Source organism: Manis pentadactyla, chromosome 16 (assembly GCF_030020395.1).
Source record: "Manis pentadactyla isolate mManPen7 chromosome 16, mManPen7.hap1, whole genome shotgun sequence".
NCBI lineage: Eukaryota > Metazoa > Chordata > Mammalia > Pholidota > Manidae > Manis > Manis pentadactyla.
In genome coordinates, this window is record NC_080034.1 from 50616164 (window position 1) to 50634819 (window position 18656).

The following is an 18656-nucleotide window of genomic DNA, read 5'->3' on the forward strand; positions in this document are numbered from 1 at the left end:
AGCCTGGGCAGAAATCCGACGTGGAAGGAAGGAGAGTCACAGGGGCAGCTGACTTCATAAGCCCACCCTAGGCATCCCCAGTGAGTGCAGTGTGGTGTGGGGGGCAGAAAGCCACCAGACTGGGGTCAGGTCTGCTGTGAGACAAGCTGCTTTGCCTCTCAGAGCTACAGTTTTTCTCATCTCTTAAAACAGGTAAATGATTCCTTAGACAAGGTAATATCCCGGGCCCCCATGTTTTTTGTAATCCTTTGCTTTGTGCCTTGCAGAACAGCCCTTGTAAAATTTACTATCATCGGCCTACCAAAACCCAAAGTGGGACGTACAGGGGCCCTGTACCAAGCTGCCACTGGGAGCTACAGCCATCCTCTAGCCAACTGGGGCTTCTCCCTTTGGTAGTGATTTTATTGCCAGCATGGGAAGGCGCCTCCAGTGTAGTCGCCTGCTGGAGCTCAGAGCAGGCGGTGTAGGAGACAGTCTCCCACAGTTGTGCGCTGTGGCTTGGCCATCCCAGGGCAGTATTCCTACACACATGCAAGTGTCTTTGCATCCCAGGCCTCCACCCCAGGGCTTTCGGAGAACGAAGGGAGTTGCAGGCATATGTCACCACTCTGTGTATTACGCCCAGCCTCTGCAGATGACAGGTGGCACATTTCCCCCACTCCAGGATAGCAGACAGTCACTGCTCTGTCATACCCTCCTCCCGGCCTTGAAATTCAGGCTGAGTGCCCCCAGAGACAATAGAATCACTGCCCTGAGGTCTCACTCCAAATGCTCAGAGTTCTCCAAGCTTGAGTCCTCAAGTCTGCGGTGAGTCCAGAAGGGATTCCCGGGCAATAGCATCCATGTGGGAGCCCGTGCAGCTCAACAAGAAGATGGGGCATCATTTGCTTGGGTGGGATGCAGGATAGCTGGTAGGAAAATGCAGGACCTGGAGTCAAAGAGACCAAAGCCTAATTCTACCCTCCACCACTTTGTAGCACTGGGACCTTATGCAGATCACTTACAAACCAGTGCACAAATATTTTACCATTCTGCATACTTAGTGGGAGAAATGTGAATGAGGATTGTTGTAAGGATTCACAAAAATGTATTCAGAGGAATGATGGCCAGCAGGTAGTAGGGGCCGTTGACAATGTCAAGGCTTCATGCTCTAAAAGGAGTTCATGGAGGGAAAGAGAGTCTAGAAAAGTCTAGAAAAAAAGATGACTTCTCCAATGAGCACAATAAGCCATTTTTACCCTTCTGGCTTGCTGTGGGGCACACTCCCATGAATGGCCCCAAGCATGCATGCTGCTGGCTCTGTTAGGAAAGCTAACTGACCTCATGCTAACCTGTGTGCCTGTATACACATGGTGTTTTTCTGAGCAGGAGATGGACTAGAGGGCGCACTGGTGGTGCAACCAGAGGACTCTAGCTGAAAGAGGGGCTCATGCCCCACTCTTCTGCAGCATGCCCAGATGGCCCCAACTGGGCATCTGGCAAACATGGGTAGGACTATTCATGAGCAGCCTCCCATCCCTCTGCTGCGTGCTCCCCCACGCTCAACTTTTCCAAAGGGTACACAAAATTTGCTCAGTAGAATTGTAGTAAATTATATTTGTAAAGCGCTCTGGGGCAACACTTCCCTTTGACAGCTTTTTTCCTAACTGCCGAGCTCCTTACATTATTAGGCTGTCTGTCACTTCCCAGATCCTCCCGAAGTGACTTCTCTTTGCCTCCTTGGTGGCTGCTTAATATTCAGTGCCATCTTCTTCCCCAGCTGCCCTGGTGTGTGCGTGTTTCTACGTGCACACACTTTCACAGCGTGTTTGTAATGATGTGCTTACTACACGACTGTTAATGGCTTTGCTTTCCGCTTTGCTTTCCACTATTTTTTTAATTTGACTGCTGTGTTCTGCGAGTCATCAGTGGCAGCATTATGCATTTAATGGATTACTTGGCGCCTAAAAATAGCCAAAGCCCTCATGCAATCAGCACAGAAGCCTGTATAGGCCCTTCACAGCCAAGGCAAAAACCAACTTGCCAACATTGCACACACAGGGCTTGGTGGAAATGAATCTTAATGTATCAGATAATAGACAGCAACTGTCCGGTGTTCAAAGCCCAGCCCTGGGTGTGTGTTCCAGCTGTTGGTGGTAATCTTCTCTCAGTTCTGGTGCTGGAAAGGCTCTAGTGGAAAAATGGTATCCACCACAGTTTTGTTTGTGTGTCTGGTTATCCCTCCAAAGAAAAAGGGAGAAAAATGCTCTCCTTGAGCCTGTATGTGATAGATGTGCTCCCAACTATGTGGTCATACATGTATTCTTATATAAGAAGCAGATTCTCTTGCTGCTTATAGCTTTTTTTTTTAAGTTAACAGCCTTTATTGTTTCAAGTAGCTTTACAAAATTGAGCAGACAGTAGAGTGCCCAGATGCATACAGATTCTCCTATTATTAAAATCTTGCACTTATGTAGTAGATTTGTTACAACTGATGAGCCAAACCTGATCCATTGTCATTATTAACCAGAGTCCATAGTTCACATTAGGTTGTTACTCTATGCTGTACATTCTGTGAGTTTTGACAAATGTGTAATGTCTTGTATTCAAGACCTTAAAAATCCTTTATGCGCTGCCTGTTTGTTATATGCCCCACCCCTCCTCTACTTTGAGCCCCTGGCAACCACTGATCTTTCTACATCTCTATAGCTCTGCCTTCTCCAGAATGTCATGTAGTTAGACTCACAGGGGCATAGCCTTTTCAGACTGGCTTCTATCACCGGGCAATGGGCACTTAAGATTCCTCCATGTCTTTTTGTGACTTTCATAGCTCATTTCTTTTTAGCACTGAATAATGTTGTTCTTTAAGGCACACCTTGTAAGGGAGGAGGACAAAGTGGGATGGACTCTGTGCATGAGCACTGCCCTAGCCTCTTGGCTTGGCGACAGGTTCCCAGAGCCTCCGTGCTATGTTTGTGTGAGAAGCACGATTTGGGATTTGTGTTCGGAGGCATCTCTGCGCTGGCGTGTGGGTTTACTAAACAGCCCTGAAACATTTCCACCAATGACTGAATCAGGCTTAGCATTACCATGATTAAATATTTTAAATACAACAACTCGATATTCTTGCACTCAACTGGAGAGTTGTGACTGTTTTTATTAATGATTTTTAAACATTTAAGTAAATGAGTCTCTCACTCAGCCCTTAATCACTGCTCCAGGGTTTTCTGATTTTCTTGACATTGAGAACATAGTCATGCAAACTGGCCTTCAAGGAAAGCAGACTGGCTTCTCTCTCCAGGTAAAACAGGATCAAGAATATCACTTGCAGACAAAGTTAGCAATTCCCAATTTAATAATTTTACCCAAAGCAAGACATATTCACTGAAAACCAGCTTCAGGAGATATCATTGCTCCCAGGCACAGGCAGAATTTGTACACTGGGATGGTGTCAAGCAAAAATGTTTTGTAAAACAGATGCCCTTCACATTTGTGAAAACAGGGATTCTTGTGAAGGAAAAAGACATATTTAAACAACAGACATTTTGTTTCCTCTCTTGTTTTTGGCGATATGTACATATGTGTGTATATAGACAGCACCAATCTAAGATTAAAATATATAACCAAACAGCAAAAATATGTGTATGCATACAGTGTTTAGATACGATAGTTATTGACTAATCAGTTAAGGGAATTTTGTTGAACTTACACACAGAAGGGTGAAGAATGATCTTAAAAGCCAGTCATCAGCCCGACCAGGAAGGCAATGCTGAGTAAGTAATTATTAGCGCACAGGTGAGGATGTGTTGCCCCGCCTTCCCATCTTGCTTCTTCCATCCTGAGTAGAAGTTGCAGGTGGTCATTTTAGAGAAGTTGGTTTGGGGGTGCTAGGGAAAGAGAGGGGTGGGCAGACTTCTCAGAGGAGCAGTGGTGAGCAAATGGGCGTGCCTGCAGCCAGCTGCCGGAGGAGGGCTGGAAAGGGTGGAGGAGGATGGGAGGTGATCCTCCCCTAAAAAGAAGAGGGGCCAGCTACAAGGCATTCAGAGATGAAAGACAGGGGCCTCAAGCTGACATAAGGACAGAGGCTATTCATGCTCACATTTCATCCTACAGACTGCTTAAAGTGTTTGGAAAAGGATGTATTTATGGGATGAGAAAAATGGGCTGTGTCAAGCTGCCGGGAGTTATGTAACATGCCATTGGTTTTATATGGTGCTGCCCCCACAAATATATTTTCACTGGGGTTTAATCAGAGATTGAACCCTGACAAAATCATAAAATAAATGAATGATTATCAGCACAGCTGAAAAAGCAAAAGGGGACCTCAAGAGTGGAGGGAAGATAAGTCAATGATTCAGTGCAATCACAGTGGGCTCAGCATCTGACAGGGGAGCTGAGTGAGGAGTGACAAATCAGCCCAGAAAGCTGGCCTGTTAGGAGTGAGCCAGGCCCAGGAAAGCACTGCGCCTCCTCCTGAGGAGGACCAGAAGCCCAATCTAGTCCTGACCGGTGAAAAGAAGCACGACAGCCTCTGCTCGTCTAAACACTGACCTCTGTTGGCCAGGCTCAGCCTCTGCAGGTCTAAACACTGACCTCTGTTGGCCATTTGTGCCATTGCAGCATTTTAACATGGGGGAGGCACACCCGGAACTAATTGTTCTTTCAGATTTTTACTAAGAACCTGTTAGATACCAGGAAGTATTTGACACTCTGGGATTAGAAGCAAAGGAGACAATCTCTCAGCCCTCATGGAGCATGCAGTTTGTGGGAGTTTTAGGGGAAGAGGCCAACCAGTATATGTGTAAGGAAAAAATGATACATCAGAAGATACTAAAAACCATGGCAAAAACAAAGCAGCCTTGAGAAGCCAGGGGAACTGGGGCTAGAGAGCTGTTCTTTGACATGGACGGGAGGAGGTGCCAGGGAAGCTCTCTGAGAAGGGGAACGGGAGGCCATGGTGCACAGGGCAAAGAGGATTCCAAATAGAAGGGAGGACCAACACACAGACGTGGTTGCACAAAGGTCTTTTGGAGCTAAAGGACCAACGAGGAGACTAGTGTCACCACAGTGCAGTGAGGACAGGGTGGGTTGCAGACCATGTCAGGCTTGCTCATGGCCATGTTTTCTTCCAGTGAGAAGCTGGCTTGGCCAGGACAGTGATGGTGGAAGCCAGAAATGGTCCCATTCTAGACATATTTGGAAGAGAGAGCCAATAGGATTTGCTTATATTTGGGAGTGTGTGGAAGAGCCTTGTGGACCCTTGACCTGAGCCCCTGGGAGAATAGGGATGCCACTCATGGAGATGGAGAAGAGCACACAAGAGGCTCCAGTGGGCAGGAGCATGGCAGAAGGTCTCTTTTGGACACGTTAAGTTTGAGATGCCTGTAGACACCAGAGTGGATGCTATCAGACCACATGGTTGCCAGTATCCAAATATACCCTTGTGAAGTCACTGTTTTGCTTGCCCACTGAAGACAAGAACTAGGCCTTAAACAAGACCTACACTTGGCAGGTGCTCAGTGTTATGTATTGAACTTTTATTTAAACTACAAAATCTAGAGGGTGAACCCTTGATCAATAACATTTTGAAGCTCTCAGCACTGTAGGAAGGACCCAGATGGGTCTCAAATTCAAGGAATTCACAAACTCGTTTTGTTATAAAGGAGGAGAGCGTGTCACAAAACCCCACCATTTCTGTGTCATGTCTAAAACAGTGCCCATTGGCATTGATGGTATGTTTTGAGGTACACAATGCTTCTCTTCTAAGGGAATTTCAAGCAGACAGGCTAACATGTATATTCTTACTGAGAACTCCTTCAGTCTGATTTCTTCATTAACTGTTAATGATCAGTTAACCTTTAAAAATGTTTACATCCTTCTGACAAACCTAATTACAAAATAAAAAATAGATTTGTTGTGAATACTTTAGTGTGCTTATTTGAGATATGTGCAACAAGAGTTTAACTTTCCCCAAAGAAAGGGAAAGAACATTTTTTAGTTCACATATATACAGACCAAAAAAAAAGTACATTATCTAGTTAATTCAGACTACATAATTAGGGAGGAGAGAAATATTAACAAGGATAAATAAGCAGGGAGGAGAAAAACAGCAATGACTTGAGCTATCCAGTCCACTGCTTACAAAGATCCGATTAGCTGAATAATATTTCACTACTAATCTGTGTAGATCCAGCTGAGGATGTGTGGTGTGGCATCTTTTCCCAGGGTGCAGAGCTCCTCTGAGAAGAGGCAAAGCCAGAATTCAGGAGGTGGGGTCCAGAGCCAAGCCTTTGAAGTGATGGAGGTTTTCCCAAACCTATCCAGGTTAAAATAAATTCCATTATCATCAGCTCTTTTGAGCACACTTCTTAAATACCCTTCTCTCCCTCATCAATTTTCTTTCATGAATTTTTGAGTAGGCTGTTCAAGCCAGAGGCTACCTCACAGCATGCAGGTCTAAGACCTGTCTTTGAAGTTTTGAGGCAAGGAACTAATGAAGGGCTTTCAGAATGCCCCAAAGCATGATGGAAGGTAGCACATATAATGCACATATAATGGGAAATATGTATGTCTACATCATGGTTTTTGAATAATCAATAACTTACATGTTAGAAATCCCTTGGAAACATGGCTTCTTAAATACGACTCTACAGATACTGGGTAATGTGGGAAAGTCTTCAGATAAATTTGTCTATGAGTATAAGGAAATGTTACTTCCAAACATGAAACACTGGCTGCTGTAAGGAATGTGTAGAGTTATGGCTCACACACCATATCATTGTGTCCATTGGTAGGTGTTGGACTGTCTGTCAGCAAGGAGACAGGCTCTGCCTGAGAGCAGGGGCTCATCCAGGAACATGCAAAGCCGAAAGGAGGCCAGGATGTTTGGAAATAGGATTTCTAGTATTGTGACTATCACATTACTCTGACTGGTATTAGGCAGGGGTAAGCAAACAGTGAGTTGAGTAAGGAGACATTTACACTTGAGAACTTCATTTTTATGACTTGGAAATGCAGCTTAGACAGGCCCCCCTTGAAGTAGGATTTGTTCCTTCTGCTCAGTGTATGATGACAGCAGCTCTAAGGATTTATGGAGCCAGCTCCAGGTAGGTCCTCCTGCTTGGAATTTAATGAGCATCCCCGTCTGATACTGTGATTTGTATGTATATTTGTGCATATGTATATGCAAATATATGTGTGTGTGTGTACTCTAAATGTATTTCTGTAATTGAACTTCAGCCATGTCTCACTTAATAGCTCTGGCATATTGGCAAATGATTTAATCTCTCTGAGACTGTAGTTCCCTATTTGTACTTTTTTCACTTGGATATTATGAAATATATCTGAGTGCTTTCTTTACCAGGACATTATATGAAACATTACTTTTTCACTAGGATATTATAAGCATTAAACAAAATACTTTCTGTCAAGTTTGTATCTGAATGTTTGACAGATAGTATGTACTCCAAGTTTTAGTTCTCTTTACATTGTTAAAATAGTCCAGAACAATAACCTTTTCCCCAGATAATATGCACATTTATATGGGCCTATGCTCACACACCCAATATAGTCATGTTTCCATACAATTTCACTCTAGCTGTTCCTTCTAAAAACATTTATGTCTTCTGTGGAGCAAATAAAGCATATCATTCAAGAAGTGTGTCTAGAACTAGTTTAATCATAGTTAACAAGAAAGGATAAAGTAGGTTAAACAGAAAAGCCATAATCCATGTAAATTACATGGGAATTTACTACTTTTTAAATTTGGGGGAGTATTTTACTTGTGTGTTTCTGTATGTGTACCTCTGTATAAAATTCAACTGAACATTTTCAATATTACTGTATGTAATCAATGTTATTTTGATTTACCTGTAAATCTACCATTTTCATTGCTCTTCATCTAGATTCATTTTTCTTCTACCTAAATGATACTCTTTAGTATTGTCTTTAGTGCAGATCTGTTGGTGGTAAATTCTATTAATAACTTTTGAAAAATATCTTTGTTTTTCCATCATTCTTGAAGGATCTTTTTGCTCAATATAGAATTCTTGTTGGCATTTCTTTTTCTTTGGTACTTTAAAGATATCCTATCAGCTTCTAGCTTCCATTATTTTTATTAAGACATCACCTTTGAGTTTAATTGTTGCTTATTTAGAGATAAAGTATATTTTGTTCAAGAGACTTTTAGGGTTTTTTTTCCAGTCTTTGACTTCTAACAGTTAAACTATGACCTGCCGAGGTAAAAATTTATATTTTCCCTGCTTAGCCCCTCCTGAATCTGTGGCTTATTGTCTCATCAGTTTCAGAAAATTCTTAGCCATTATCACCTTAAGTATTACCTCTGCCTTGTGATCTCTCTCTCCTTGTAGGACTCAACTTACGTGTCTGTTAAAGCTTCTCAATGTGTCTCATGTCTCCTACCCTTTCCTCTGTATTAGCCATCTCTTTGTCTATCTTTCATTTTGTATGGTTTCTTCTAAAGCCCTAATTAAAGAATCCAGTTCATTAATTCTCTCTTCAACTGTGTTTATTCTGCAGGAAAATCCATGTGTTCTTGATTTTAGTGGATGTGGGTTTTTTTTCATTCTAGAATTTCCATGTATCCTTTAGAAATAGATTCCAGTTCTCTACCAAAATCCTGCAGCTTGTCTTTAATCTCCTTAAATATATAAACATAGTCATTCTAAAGTCTATATCTGATGACTGTTGACTGTATCTCAGAAGCCCCTGTGGGTCATCCTCATCCAAGACAAGAGTTCCTGACTCACTTCTTCTTCTAAGTGGTCTATGCCTTTCCTGTGCTCTCTAAAAACTTAACACTGTGCAAGGTGATTCATGTCATTTGGTCTGCTCATGGACCTCTCCCACCTTGTATAACTGAGTTACTTTTAATTGAAAAATTCTGGAGATAATTCAAGACCTTAATACAATTTCAGGGACTAAAGTGATTAAAATATGAGCTTCAGGCCTTGAGAGGGCCTATCTGCTTCCATATCACCTTATTTCTAATGTACAGTGCTTTGGGGTCACAGACCAAAAGAATGGGGTCCACTAGAAAGCATCCTCCCTGGTGTACCCTGAACCCCATTCCATGCCCCCACCCACCATGTTCTTGAGATCACCAAAAGCCCCCAAGGTTTCACAATTGCTCAGCTTTGGAATTTGGGAATACCATGGGGGGAAAGGACAGGGTCAAATCTCTGGGCCGTCATCCGTTCCTGAACCTGATGATTATCTTATTTTTTGTCTAGTGCCATAAGAAGTGTTTTGTTTTTTTTTAACATTTTGTCCAGTGTGTGTGTGTGTGTGTGTGTGTATGTGTGTGTGTGTGTGTGTGTGTGTGTGTTGTTCAGAGGATTTAGTTCTCCTCAGAAAAAGGGTTGGTCAAAATTACCTAGTCTACTACTTCTAGAAAAGCTACTGAAAATTGACTTTTTAAAACTACTTTATAGTTTTCTTCTCCTTTTTATAGAGTGTGAAGTTGAAGAAATTAAATTTCTGTGAAAATTAAACTGTTAAAACCTCAAGGGCATTTCAACCTAATTTGAAGGCAGTAGTAAGACTTTGGACAGTTTGCAGATTCCTGCTCACACTGTCTCCTGGCCTTTGCTCACATATCCCCTCCTCCAGAAATGTCTGGCAACCACACCTCTACTCCACCCCCATTATTTTTAAAACCCAACACTGTATCCTCATCCAAGAAGACTTCTTACTCAGTTCTTCTTCAAACTGGTCTATGCCTTAACTCTGCCTTTTACAACTTAATTTTATGCACGGTATTAGAACGCCACCTTATAACCCCACTTGCCACATTGATTGGCAGTTACAGTTCCTGTACCTCTCAACCACTTGATTGTGAAGTCCTTTGGATCCAGGACTGGCTTTTCCAATTTGCTTCCCCAGCACAGCACATGGCACTTAGTGGCATGGAGAAAACAGCCGCTATTGAAAGGATACTGACTTCCCCCACTTTCAGTGTTTGTTCTTCAAACAAATGCAGAGACGGATTTGAGTATTTGGGGCTTGACCTTGCAGATGGGACAAGTACTTTGGCTCTGTCTATCCATTTTACTTCTCCCCAGCAATGTCCTCCCTTCAAACCTCTCCAAATCCTGCCCATTCTTCAGGGTCCTGGGAAAACCCTCCTTGCTTACTCCAGTGAGGACTCTCAATTTACCCAATAAATATTTATTAAGCTTCAGCTATGTGCTGGTACCCTTTTAGGGGCCAGGGGCATAGTGATAAACACATTAAGTGGCTGCCTTGTGGAGCTTATGTGCAGTCCAACTCTCATCCATATTTAGCTATGTAATTCACAGCATTTGTCCAATGAGATAAACAAGTACAAGACTGTATCTGGACCTTGAGTCTCCTGCAGAGCCTAACTCAGTGCTGAACACTAATTAGCTATCCCATCATCCTTGGGGGCCCATTGACTTATTTTAACAGAGACCAGCTGTAGAGCTGATACTCCTGTAAAATGTCTTGAGTACTGAATGGACTTTTACTGGCTTCTTGCCAACTTCCATATATGGTAAGTACAGGTAACAAAAGAAAATTAACAGACTCATTTGTCTGTGTTGGTAGAGGAACTAAATCTTATTTTCTTCCATTTAGCTTATATACGGATGTAAGGGGTTTGTAGGTGGGTGTATGTGTGTGTGTGTGTGTGTGTCTGTGTGTGTGTGTGTGTGTGTGTAAAATAAGAATAAAATATCTTCATTTGTTTCCTTCCCTTTTCCCCTCTCTGTCTCCCACCGCTCCCACAGGTCAGCGTGGAAGTTTTGGTAGAATACCCTTTTTTTGTGTTTGGACAGGGCTGGTCATCCTGCTGTCCAGAGAGGACCAGCCAGCTCTTCGATTTGCCGTGTTCCAAACTCTCCGTCGGGGATGTCTGCATCTCGCTTACCCTCAAGAACCTGAAGAATGGCTCTGTTAAAAAGGGCCAGCCCGTGGACCCTGCCAGCGTCCTGCTGAAGCACTCAAAGGCCGACAGCCTGGCGGGCAGCAGACACAGGTATGCTGAGCAGGAAAACGGAATCAATCAGGGAAGTGCCCAGATGCTCTCTGAGAATGGCGAACTGAAGTTTCCAGAAAAGATAGGATTGCCTGCAGCACCCTTGCTCACCAAAATAGAACCCACCAAGCCCACAGCAGCAAGGAAGAGGAGGTGGTCTGCGCCGGAGACCCGCAGGCTGGAGAAGTCGGAAGACGAACCACCTTTGACTCTTCCTAAGCCTTCTCTAATTCCTCAGGAGGTTAAGATTTGCATTGAAGGCAGGTCTAACGTAGGCAAGTAGAGGGCAGTACGGGGACAGGAAATTTGGCTCTCCCTTATCATTTGTATCCAGATTACTGTACTGTAGGCTAAATAACACAGTATTTACATGTTATCCTCTTTCTTTAGGTTTCTGTTATAACCTTGTCATTAGAGTTACAGCTGGTGTTGCGTAGGAGACTGGTGCATATGCTTTCCCATGAGTGTTTGTCATGAGCAGGCAGGTGGGGGGCCAGGCTGGGCCCTGGGCATCCTGGGGAATAGAATGTGGCTTCCCAGCGCCTGCCTTTGCTAGCAGCATGGAGCGTCCCTGGGCACCGACGTCTGCTGCCTGAAGGACTCCTGCGGGAGGGGCTGGTGCGAGTGGGGGCACACAGGCGCCCTGCGAGTGAGGGTCTCTTTCTCTCTGCCTCCCTCTGTCTCACTCTCTCTTGCTCTCAGCATGGGATCGGAGATCCAGAGTAAGGACTTCGTGAGGTTCTCACGTGCAGAATAGACATCAGGACCCCAGCTTCAGGGCATCCTGGAGAGGCATCAGACAGCAGATGCAGAACCAACCCTTTTTCCCTCCAACCTATTTTACAATGCAGAACGTTTTTTCCCTCCAACCTATTTTACAATAAAAGCAACTTTTAACCATATAGATATATATTTCCCCCTATGGGGCCTGACTGCACTGATATTTTTTTAAAGAGCAACTGCCACCCATGGGATTTCCTTTCTGCTTCATTAGTGCAGTGATGTGTGCAGGGTGGCACAGTGGCAGGGCAGCTTCTGCTTGTGTCGTTCCACGTGGGGGTGGGCAGCAGGGGCAGGGAGAGCGGACACCCGCCCTGGTTTCTGTGCAGTGTTAGGAAAACCAATCAGGTCGTAGCATTGACCTCCTCCCGAGAGGCAGGCACCAGCCGCCCTACAGAGAGCAGGGCAGGAGCTCTTCGCATTGGGTTTGCAAATCTTTTTGTCTTTTAACTCTAGTACTGTTTATAGTTCATGACTATGGACAACTCGGGTGCCACTTTTTCCAGATTCCAGTGTGACGTGAGGAATAAGATTTTGAAGATGAGCATATATATTACTATCTCTAAGCACTTAAATGCTGTTCACACTTTATTACCAAGCATCTTGGTCTATCATTCAACAAGTACTGTATCTCTCTTTAAACTCTTTGGGAAGAAAAACAAAAAACTAAGTTGCTTTTTTTTTTTCCAACACTGTAACTACATTTCAGCTCTGCAGAGTTTTTCACGAGCAAGATAATTGAAAGTCTCAATGTGGTTTAATGAGATGAATGTGAATTATGAACTAGTACGTGATAATGAAAGACCACCAAGTACAGCCTGACAGGAGGCACTTTTCACTTTGATGTTTGAGAAAGAATCAAAGGCATATGCAGAGCTGGGAGAGAAACTGAGAGAAAAGGGATGGAAAAAAGAATACTCAATTTTGTCCAGTGTTTTTCTTTTTAAGATGAACTTTTAAAGAACCTTGCAATTTGCACATCTTGAGTTTATAATTTGTGTGATATTCCTGCAGTTTTTATCCAATAACATTGTGGGAAAGGTTTGGGGACTGAACAAGCATAAATAAATGTAGCAAAATTACTTTCTAACCTGCCTAAACTCAAGGCCATTTTTTAAGGTTACGTTCCTTTCGGATTTCATTTTGGTCTTTCTACCACATCTGTCACAAAAACCAGGTGTTAGCAGGACAACTCTGAGATTTTTCTTCAGATTCATTGAGAGAGTTTCCCATAAAGACATTTATATATGTAAGCAAGTTTAAAAAAAAAACAATTACTTTACTGTTGTGGTTAATGTTATTTTCAGAATGCCGTTTTTCTTACCATCTGAAATCAAATCAAGATGTAATGTTTGGTACAAACCCAGAAAGTGTATTTCATGGTTTAAACCTTTTATCCCCAGAGATCTGAAATACTGTTTGTGGGTTTTGAGAGTGTGTCTTAAAGTGCTTTAAAAATAAAAAGTTTTATAAGTAGGGAGAATTTTTAAAATATTCTTACTTGGAATGGCTGCAACTAATCTGAACAAAACATCTTGTTTTTCTTTTACCATTGAAAATAGTATTTCTTCCATTTCACAAATTTAAAAAAATTCTAATGTCAACCCACATTTTGGCCTCCTAGTATTCCTCACATTTCGCTCTCATCAGGACTAATGATGTTGATAAACCATTTTCTGGGGTGTACCAAAAACATTTGAACAGGTTTAGAATAGCTAGAACTGGTCCTCGACTTTCCTCCAATTTCATTACCCTCTTGGCCTGTTAGCAGTTAGCTGCGTGAGCCCATTTTTCCAATCACACTGCTTATTTTCTGCTGTGTTTTTTTAAATGTTTCTGCTCGGAGAACTTGCTTAATCTTCCATATATTCTGCTCAGGGCACTTGCAATGATTAGGTTTTGTTTTTTATTTTTGTTCTGTAACCTTTGATGGTAAGAGGAATACGGGGCTGTCATGTGGACTGTCCTCATTTGTACCACTATTTAACAGCAACTCATGTGGACTCAGAAAAATACACCATCTTTTGGCTTCCTTCAAGTATTGAACCCACTGGATCTACCACACCAACACTAAAATGGGAAGGCACGTGGTTTGGAGCAATAGGAACATCATCAGAATTTTTGTGCTTCTGTTTCAGGTATAGGAATTGTAAGATAACTGGTTCTTTCTAAACATTGTCCCATTTCCTTCTCTTGCTTTTTTAGCATGTGCACTACTGTCTGGGCCAACAAGTCTGACCAGTGTGCTCTAAAGAGCATATCCTTTAGGCCTTTGCCTTGTTTGGCCCGTCTTCCCTGTACTAGCCAGAAAATGGCTGGAGGGGAGGCACCAGCAAGGGGAGAGCTTCCCACCGTGACCTCCGGGCCCTGCTGTGGACGCTGAGTGCTGAGGTAGCTTTCAGGGGTGCAGGTGTCTGTCACCAGGTTGCAGAAGGAACAAGGAGTCTGGGAAAGAGCTGTAGTTCCTTTCACCATGAGAATGTGGAGTCTGGAGAGGAATGAGGCAGGTTGGAGGCTGGGGCGCACCCTGGAGCTATATAGCCAGGATCAACCCATTGCCACAATCTTTGCCAAGAGTGGGCAGGCCCCTCCTCAGGTCTGTGTGCTTGAGACTTTGAGCTGTGCCTCTGAGGATGAGCCTGAAGTGTGGCCTGGTGTGTGCATGCATTCCAAGCATGCCAGCCAGTGGCCGTGGAAGGGGCCACCAGGAACAGTGGTCACCGCTCTTTAGGGGCAGCCTTCTCCAAAGGTCAGGGAACCTCCTCTCATTTCAGACACTGGCGAGCCCTGAGGTTCCCAGAGAGCCTTCATCACCATTCCTGCACAGCATGCATGACAGTGACAGGCATAGAAATTCTTTGGTGCCGCACAGCTTACGAGGATCAGCCATGTGCCTCTGTACTACGTCAACTCTGCAATATTTACTGACAGCCATCTTTAGTTCTTTCTTGTCTGTTTTCCATTTTCAAACTAGTAACCACAGGCCTTTTTCGTTTATAGTGGAACACAATCACCAAGAAATTAGTCAGGGCGAAGAGAAAAAAAATAATAAAACCAACAAACAAGAACCTCTATTTATAGGGATTTCTAAATATACAAAATAACTGTTCCTTAGAATGTTTAACTTAAGAATTATGTCAGTTTGGGCCACATTGCTGGGGGGTACAGCGTGGGATACACAGACGGATGCCACTTACCTCAGATCTTCTAAGTGGAAATCCAAGTTGCATTTTCAGTGGGACTTTCAGGATAATTTTCTATGTCAGTCAACTTTTTGTTTTCTCCAGCTCACCCAGTTTGGTTTCAGATGATTTGATCTTTTTTTCGTTGCTGTTGTTGATCCCATTTCTGACTCTGAATCATGACCCTCTATGTTTTCTGTTGGGTGAGTGAATTGGGGGTCTTCTCCCCCACCGGGAAACGACAGCATTCCCTTCTCCCCTACAAGGAACTCTGCAGAACCTTTCACACCTCTTACTCAGGGACGGGGCTGGCGTGTGTGTGGCACACTGATGTGTCCAGAAGCAGTGCACTTTGACTGCTCTGGAGTAGGGTTGTACAACTTCAAGGAATGTTTGGATTTCCTGCATCTTGTGGATTACTCCTTAGATACTGCATAGATCGCAATATGATGCTGCACGTTCGAGATGAACGGTAGCTCCTAGTCATCGTAAAATCCACTCTTTGCACACAGTTTGATCTTTACTGAAATATGTTGCCAAAATTTATTTTTGTTGTAGCTTTGGAACTTTGTTCGTTTTTTTAAGGAGACAATTGACAATACCCTTTAACATCTGTGACTACTAAAGAAACCTATTTCTTTCATAGAAAAAAAATCTCAAAATGCTTTTGAAGACACTAATGCCATGCTATTTCAGATATGGGTGAAGAAGCAGAGCTCTGGGGACCAAAGGCCAGGCTTTTTGAGCTGTGCTGGTTGTCATGGCTACCGTCTCATGAACCGAAAGCAGCTCGGCAGACTGGTCTGTTCTCCCCAAAATAACCCTTTGCACTTCCTATTTCCCAGTCACCCATGACGATGCCAGGTGAAAACGGGCCGGCAGTCTCTGTGGCCCACTCCAGCTTCTTCAGCGGTGATGTGAAAGGAAAGGGAATTATGCTTTTTATTTTTTAAAGTGGCACGGAGGTCTTTGCTTCTGCCTTTGTGTTTTTAACCCAGAATTTCTGAAATAGAGAATTTAAGAACACATCAAGTAATAAATATGCAGAGAATATACTTTTTTATAAAGCACATACATATGCTATTGTGTTGGTTGGTTCCCTCTTTTTTCCACGGACAGTGTTGTGTTTCTGTTGATAGGGAAACTCCAAACAATTTGCACACCTCTACTCCGGAGCTGAGATTTCTTTTACATAGATGACCTCGCTTCAAATATGTTACCTTACTGATAGGATCTTTTCTTGTAGCACTATACCTTGTGGGAATTTTCCTTTTTTAAAAAAAATGTACACCTAATTTGAGACGCTGAAGAAAAAAATCATTTGAAGCACTCACTTTGAGGAGTACAGGTAATGTTTTAAAAAATTGCACAAAAGAAAAATGAATGTCGAAATGATTTATTCAGTGTTTGAAAGATACAGATCTGTTGAAACCATGAGTTTCATACCTTGTTTGTAAAAAAAAAAACAAAAAAAAAGCATAAAGGTTGAAAGTTACATGTTTTTTTGTATATAGAAATTTTGTCGTGTCTAAATAATCAGATTTGTACGGTTATGGCCTGGAAGAATTACTACGTAAAAGGCTCTTAAACTATACCTATGCTTCCTTTATGTTTTTGTTACATAGAGCCCCCCTCTGAGGGAGGGCAACTCTGTATTCTGAAATTTGAGAATACTCTTCATTCCTATGCCGAAAATACTTCTCTGAGCTCCCTTTTTAGTTTAAACTCTTAAGCCATTGCAACTTCTTTTTTTTCAGAGATGTTTGACATTTTCAGCACTTGCTGTTCCCATAAACCCAAAGAATATAATCCTAAACAAGAAGTGTTTGTATCATAGGACCCTAGCTATCAATAAAACAGGACTCATTACGGGGACAAAAAAAAAAACTTAGCCTTCTTCCCCCCCACCCCCACCTCATTTAATTGGGGGTGGAGGGGTAAAACATGAATTTCCATGTAAATTCCTCATTTTACTTTAGTTTCAACTTTTTCTTTAATATTAAGAGGCCAAAAACAGAAGAGTCACACCCTGTCCAAAAACCAAGCCAGCTAGCAAAAACTGGACAGCTGTGGGGAAACTGCGCACCTACAATTCTTAAATTCAGAATCTCAGCCCCTCCCTTACCATTAAATGCAATGTTTCTGGGAGCTGACATTCACCTGTACAATGGTGGGAGGGAACAGCGGCTTCGGTTTTTCATGTCCTTGTGACTCGCATACAAATGGTTCAGCTGTATTAAAATGAAGTGCATTTGGCCAATAGGTAGTATCCATTCAGTAACAGTCTCTAAGAATTTCCACAACTTTTCTTATCTGAAAGGACTCAAGTCTTCCACTGCAAATAATTGGAGACTTTACCCATTTTCTTTCCCTTTAGTTTGTTCATTTGCTGTCTGGATGGCTAGTGAGCCTGTCTCCTTTTCCATGGCCAGTCTGAAGGCCACCCTTGGAAGCGCTGTTTACAGAAACCCTAGCCAGGATAAGGGACCGTCCTCCTTATTATCAAGTCTGATGGGAAGCTTAGAGCTGTGGTCTTTGAAGGCAGTTACCAAGAAGCTAGGTACACAGATGTCCTCTGGTTCTTACACGAACCACCTCCTCGTACCATCCGGTCCAGGAGTTGGGCAAATTCTTCATAGTCAGTGAACATTAAACTTGATACCCATGCATTCAGTTCTGTGACTACTGCCCTTTCGGCCTTTGGGGAGGTTTCTTCCTCCTCAGCCTTCACTGCTCACCTATAAATACAAATTACTGTCAACTGCAAGGAGGTTTCAGGAGAGCCCTGCCAGTATTTGTGGTGATCTTCACTTAAGACAGAGTCCTGATTTTCAGCCAGTGGGGTCCCGGCCCCAGAGCCATCGCTGAGATGTGCATCTTTGTATGTTTTTACTATCAGACCGTTACCCAGCAGACTTCTGATCATATGCCTCCCACTGGCCAAGGGGAAAGAGACACCAGAACTTTGAGGGCGCTGTCAGACTGACATGGCCAGTACAGAGAACTAGGGAAGGAATGTTTCGCACCTTATTGAAAAGAAAATTTTAAGTGCATACATAGTTAAGAGCTTTTATTGTGACAGGAGAACTTTTTTCCATATGCGTGCATACTCTCTGTAATTCCAGTGTAAAATACTGTACTTGCACTAGCTTTTCTAAAACAAATATTAAAAAAAAAATGGAAGAATTCATATTCTATTTTCTAATCGTGGTGTGTCTATTTGTAGGATACACTCGAGTCTGTTTATTGAATTTTATGGTCCCTTTCTTTGATGGTGCTTGCAGGTTTTCTAGGTAGAAATTATTTCATTATTATAATAAAACAATGTTTGATTCAAAATTTGAACAAAATTGTTTTAAATAAATTGTCTGTATACCAGTACAAGTTTATTGTTTCAGTATACTCGTACTAATAAAATAACAGTGCCAATTGCAAATATGTGTCCTAGCCTTGTGTCCGGTCCTTGAAGACGAGGCTGAGCAAGTAAGTGGCGGCAGTTCCTACTCCGTCCGTCCCCCCACTGTGGTCGCCAGGTGATTTTGTGATGGAGTGACAGAAGACATTGCCTTTCTTACTAATTTTTTTTTTTTGACTGGGAGAGGTGTGGTTGAGGTGAGGATTTAGGATAAAAGGCACGTTGGAGCAGCTGATGGCTTGACTCGTTCAGTTCATGTTTATTTCTATCTGAAGGCTCATGC

General features: G+C 42.7%; 1 protein-coding gene across 4 annotated transcripts in view; it reads left to right on the forward strand.

Annotated features, from left to right (window-relative positions):
* The window catches only part of ATXN1 (ataxin 1), a 260883-nt gene extending 242533 nt beyond the window's left edge, over positions 1 to 18350 (forward strand). For all 4 annotated transcript variants that reach the window (XM_036888806.2, XM_057494161.1, XM_036889045.2 and 1 more), the window contains one exon: positions 10749 to 18350. In XM_036888806.2, the coding sequence (XP_036744701.2) occupies positions 10749 to 11279 (531 nt within the window). In that variant the 3' untranslated portion in view covers positions 11280 to 18350. The remainder of the gene's footprint in view (positions 1 to 10748) is intronic.
* Positions 18351 to 18656: the final 306 nt, after the last annotated feature.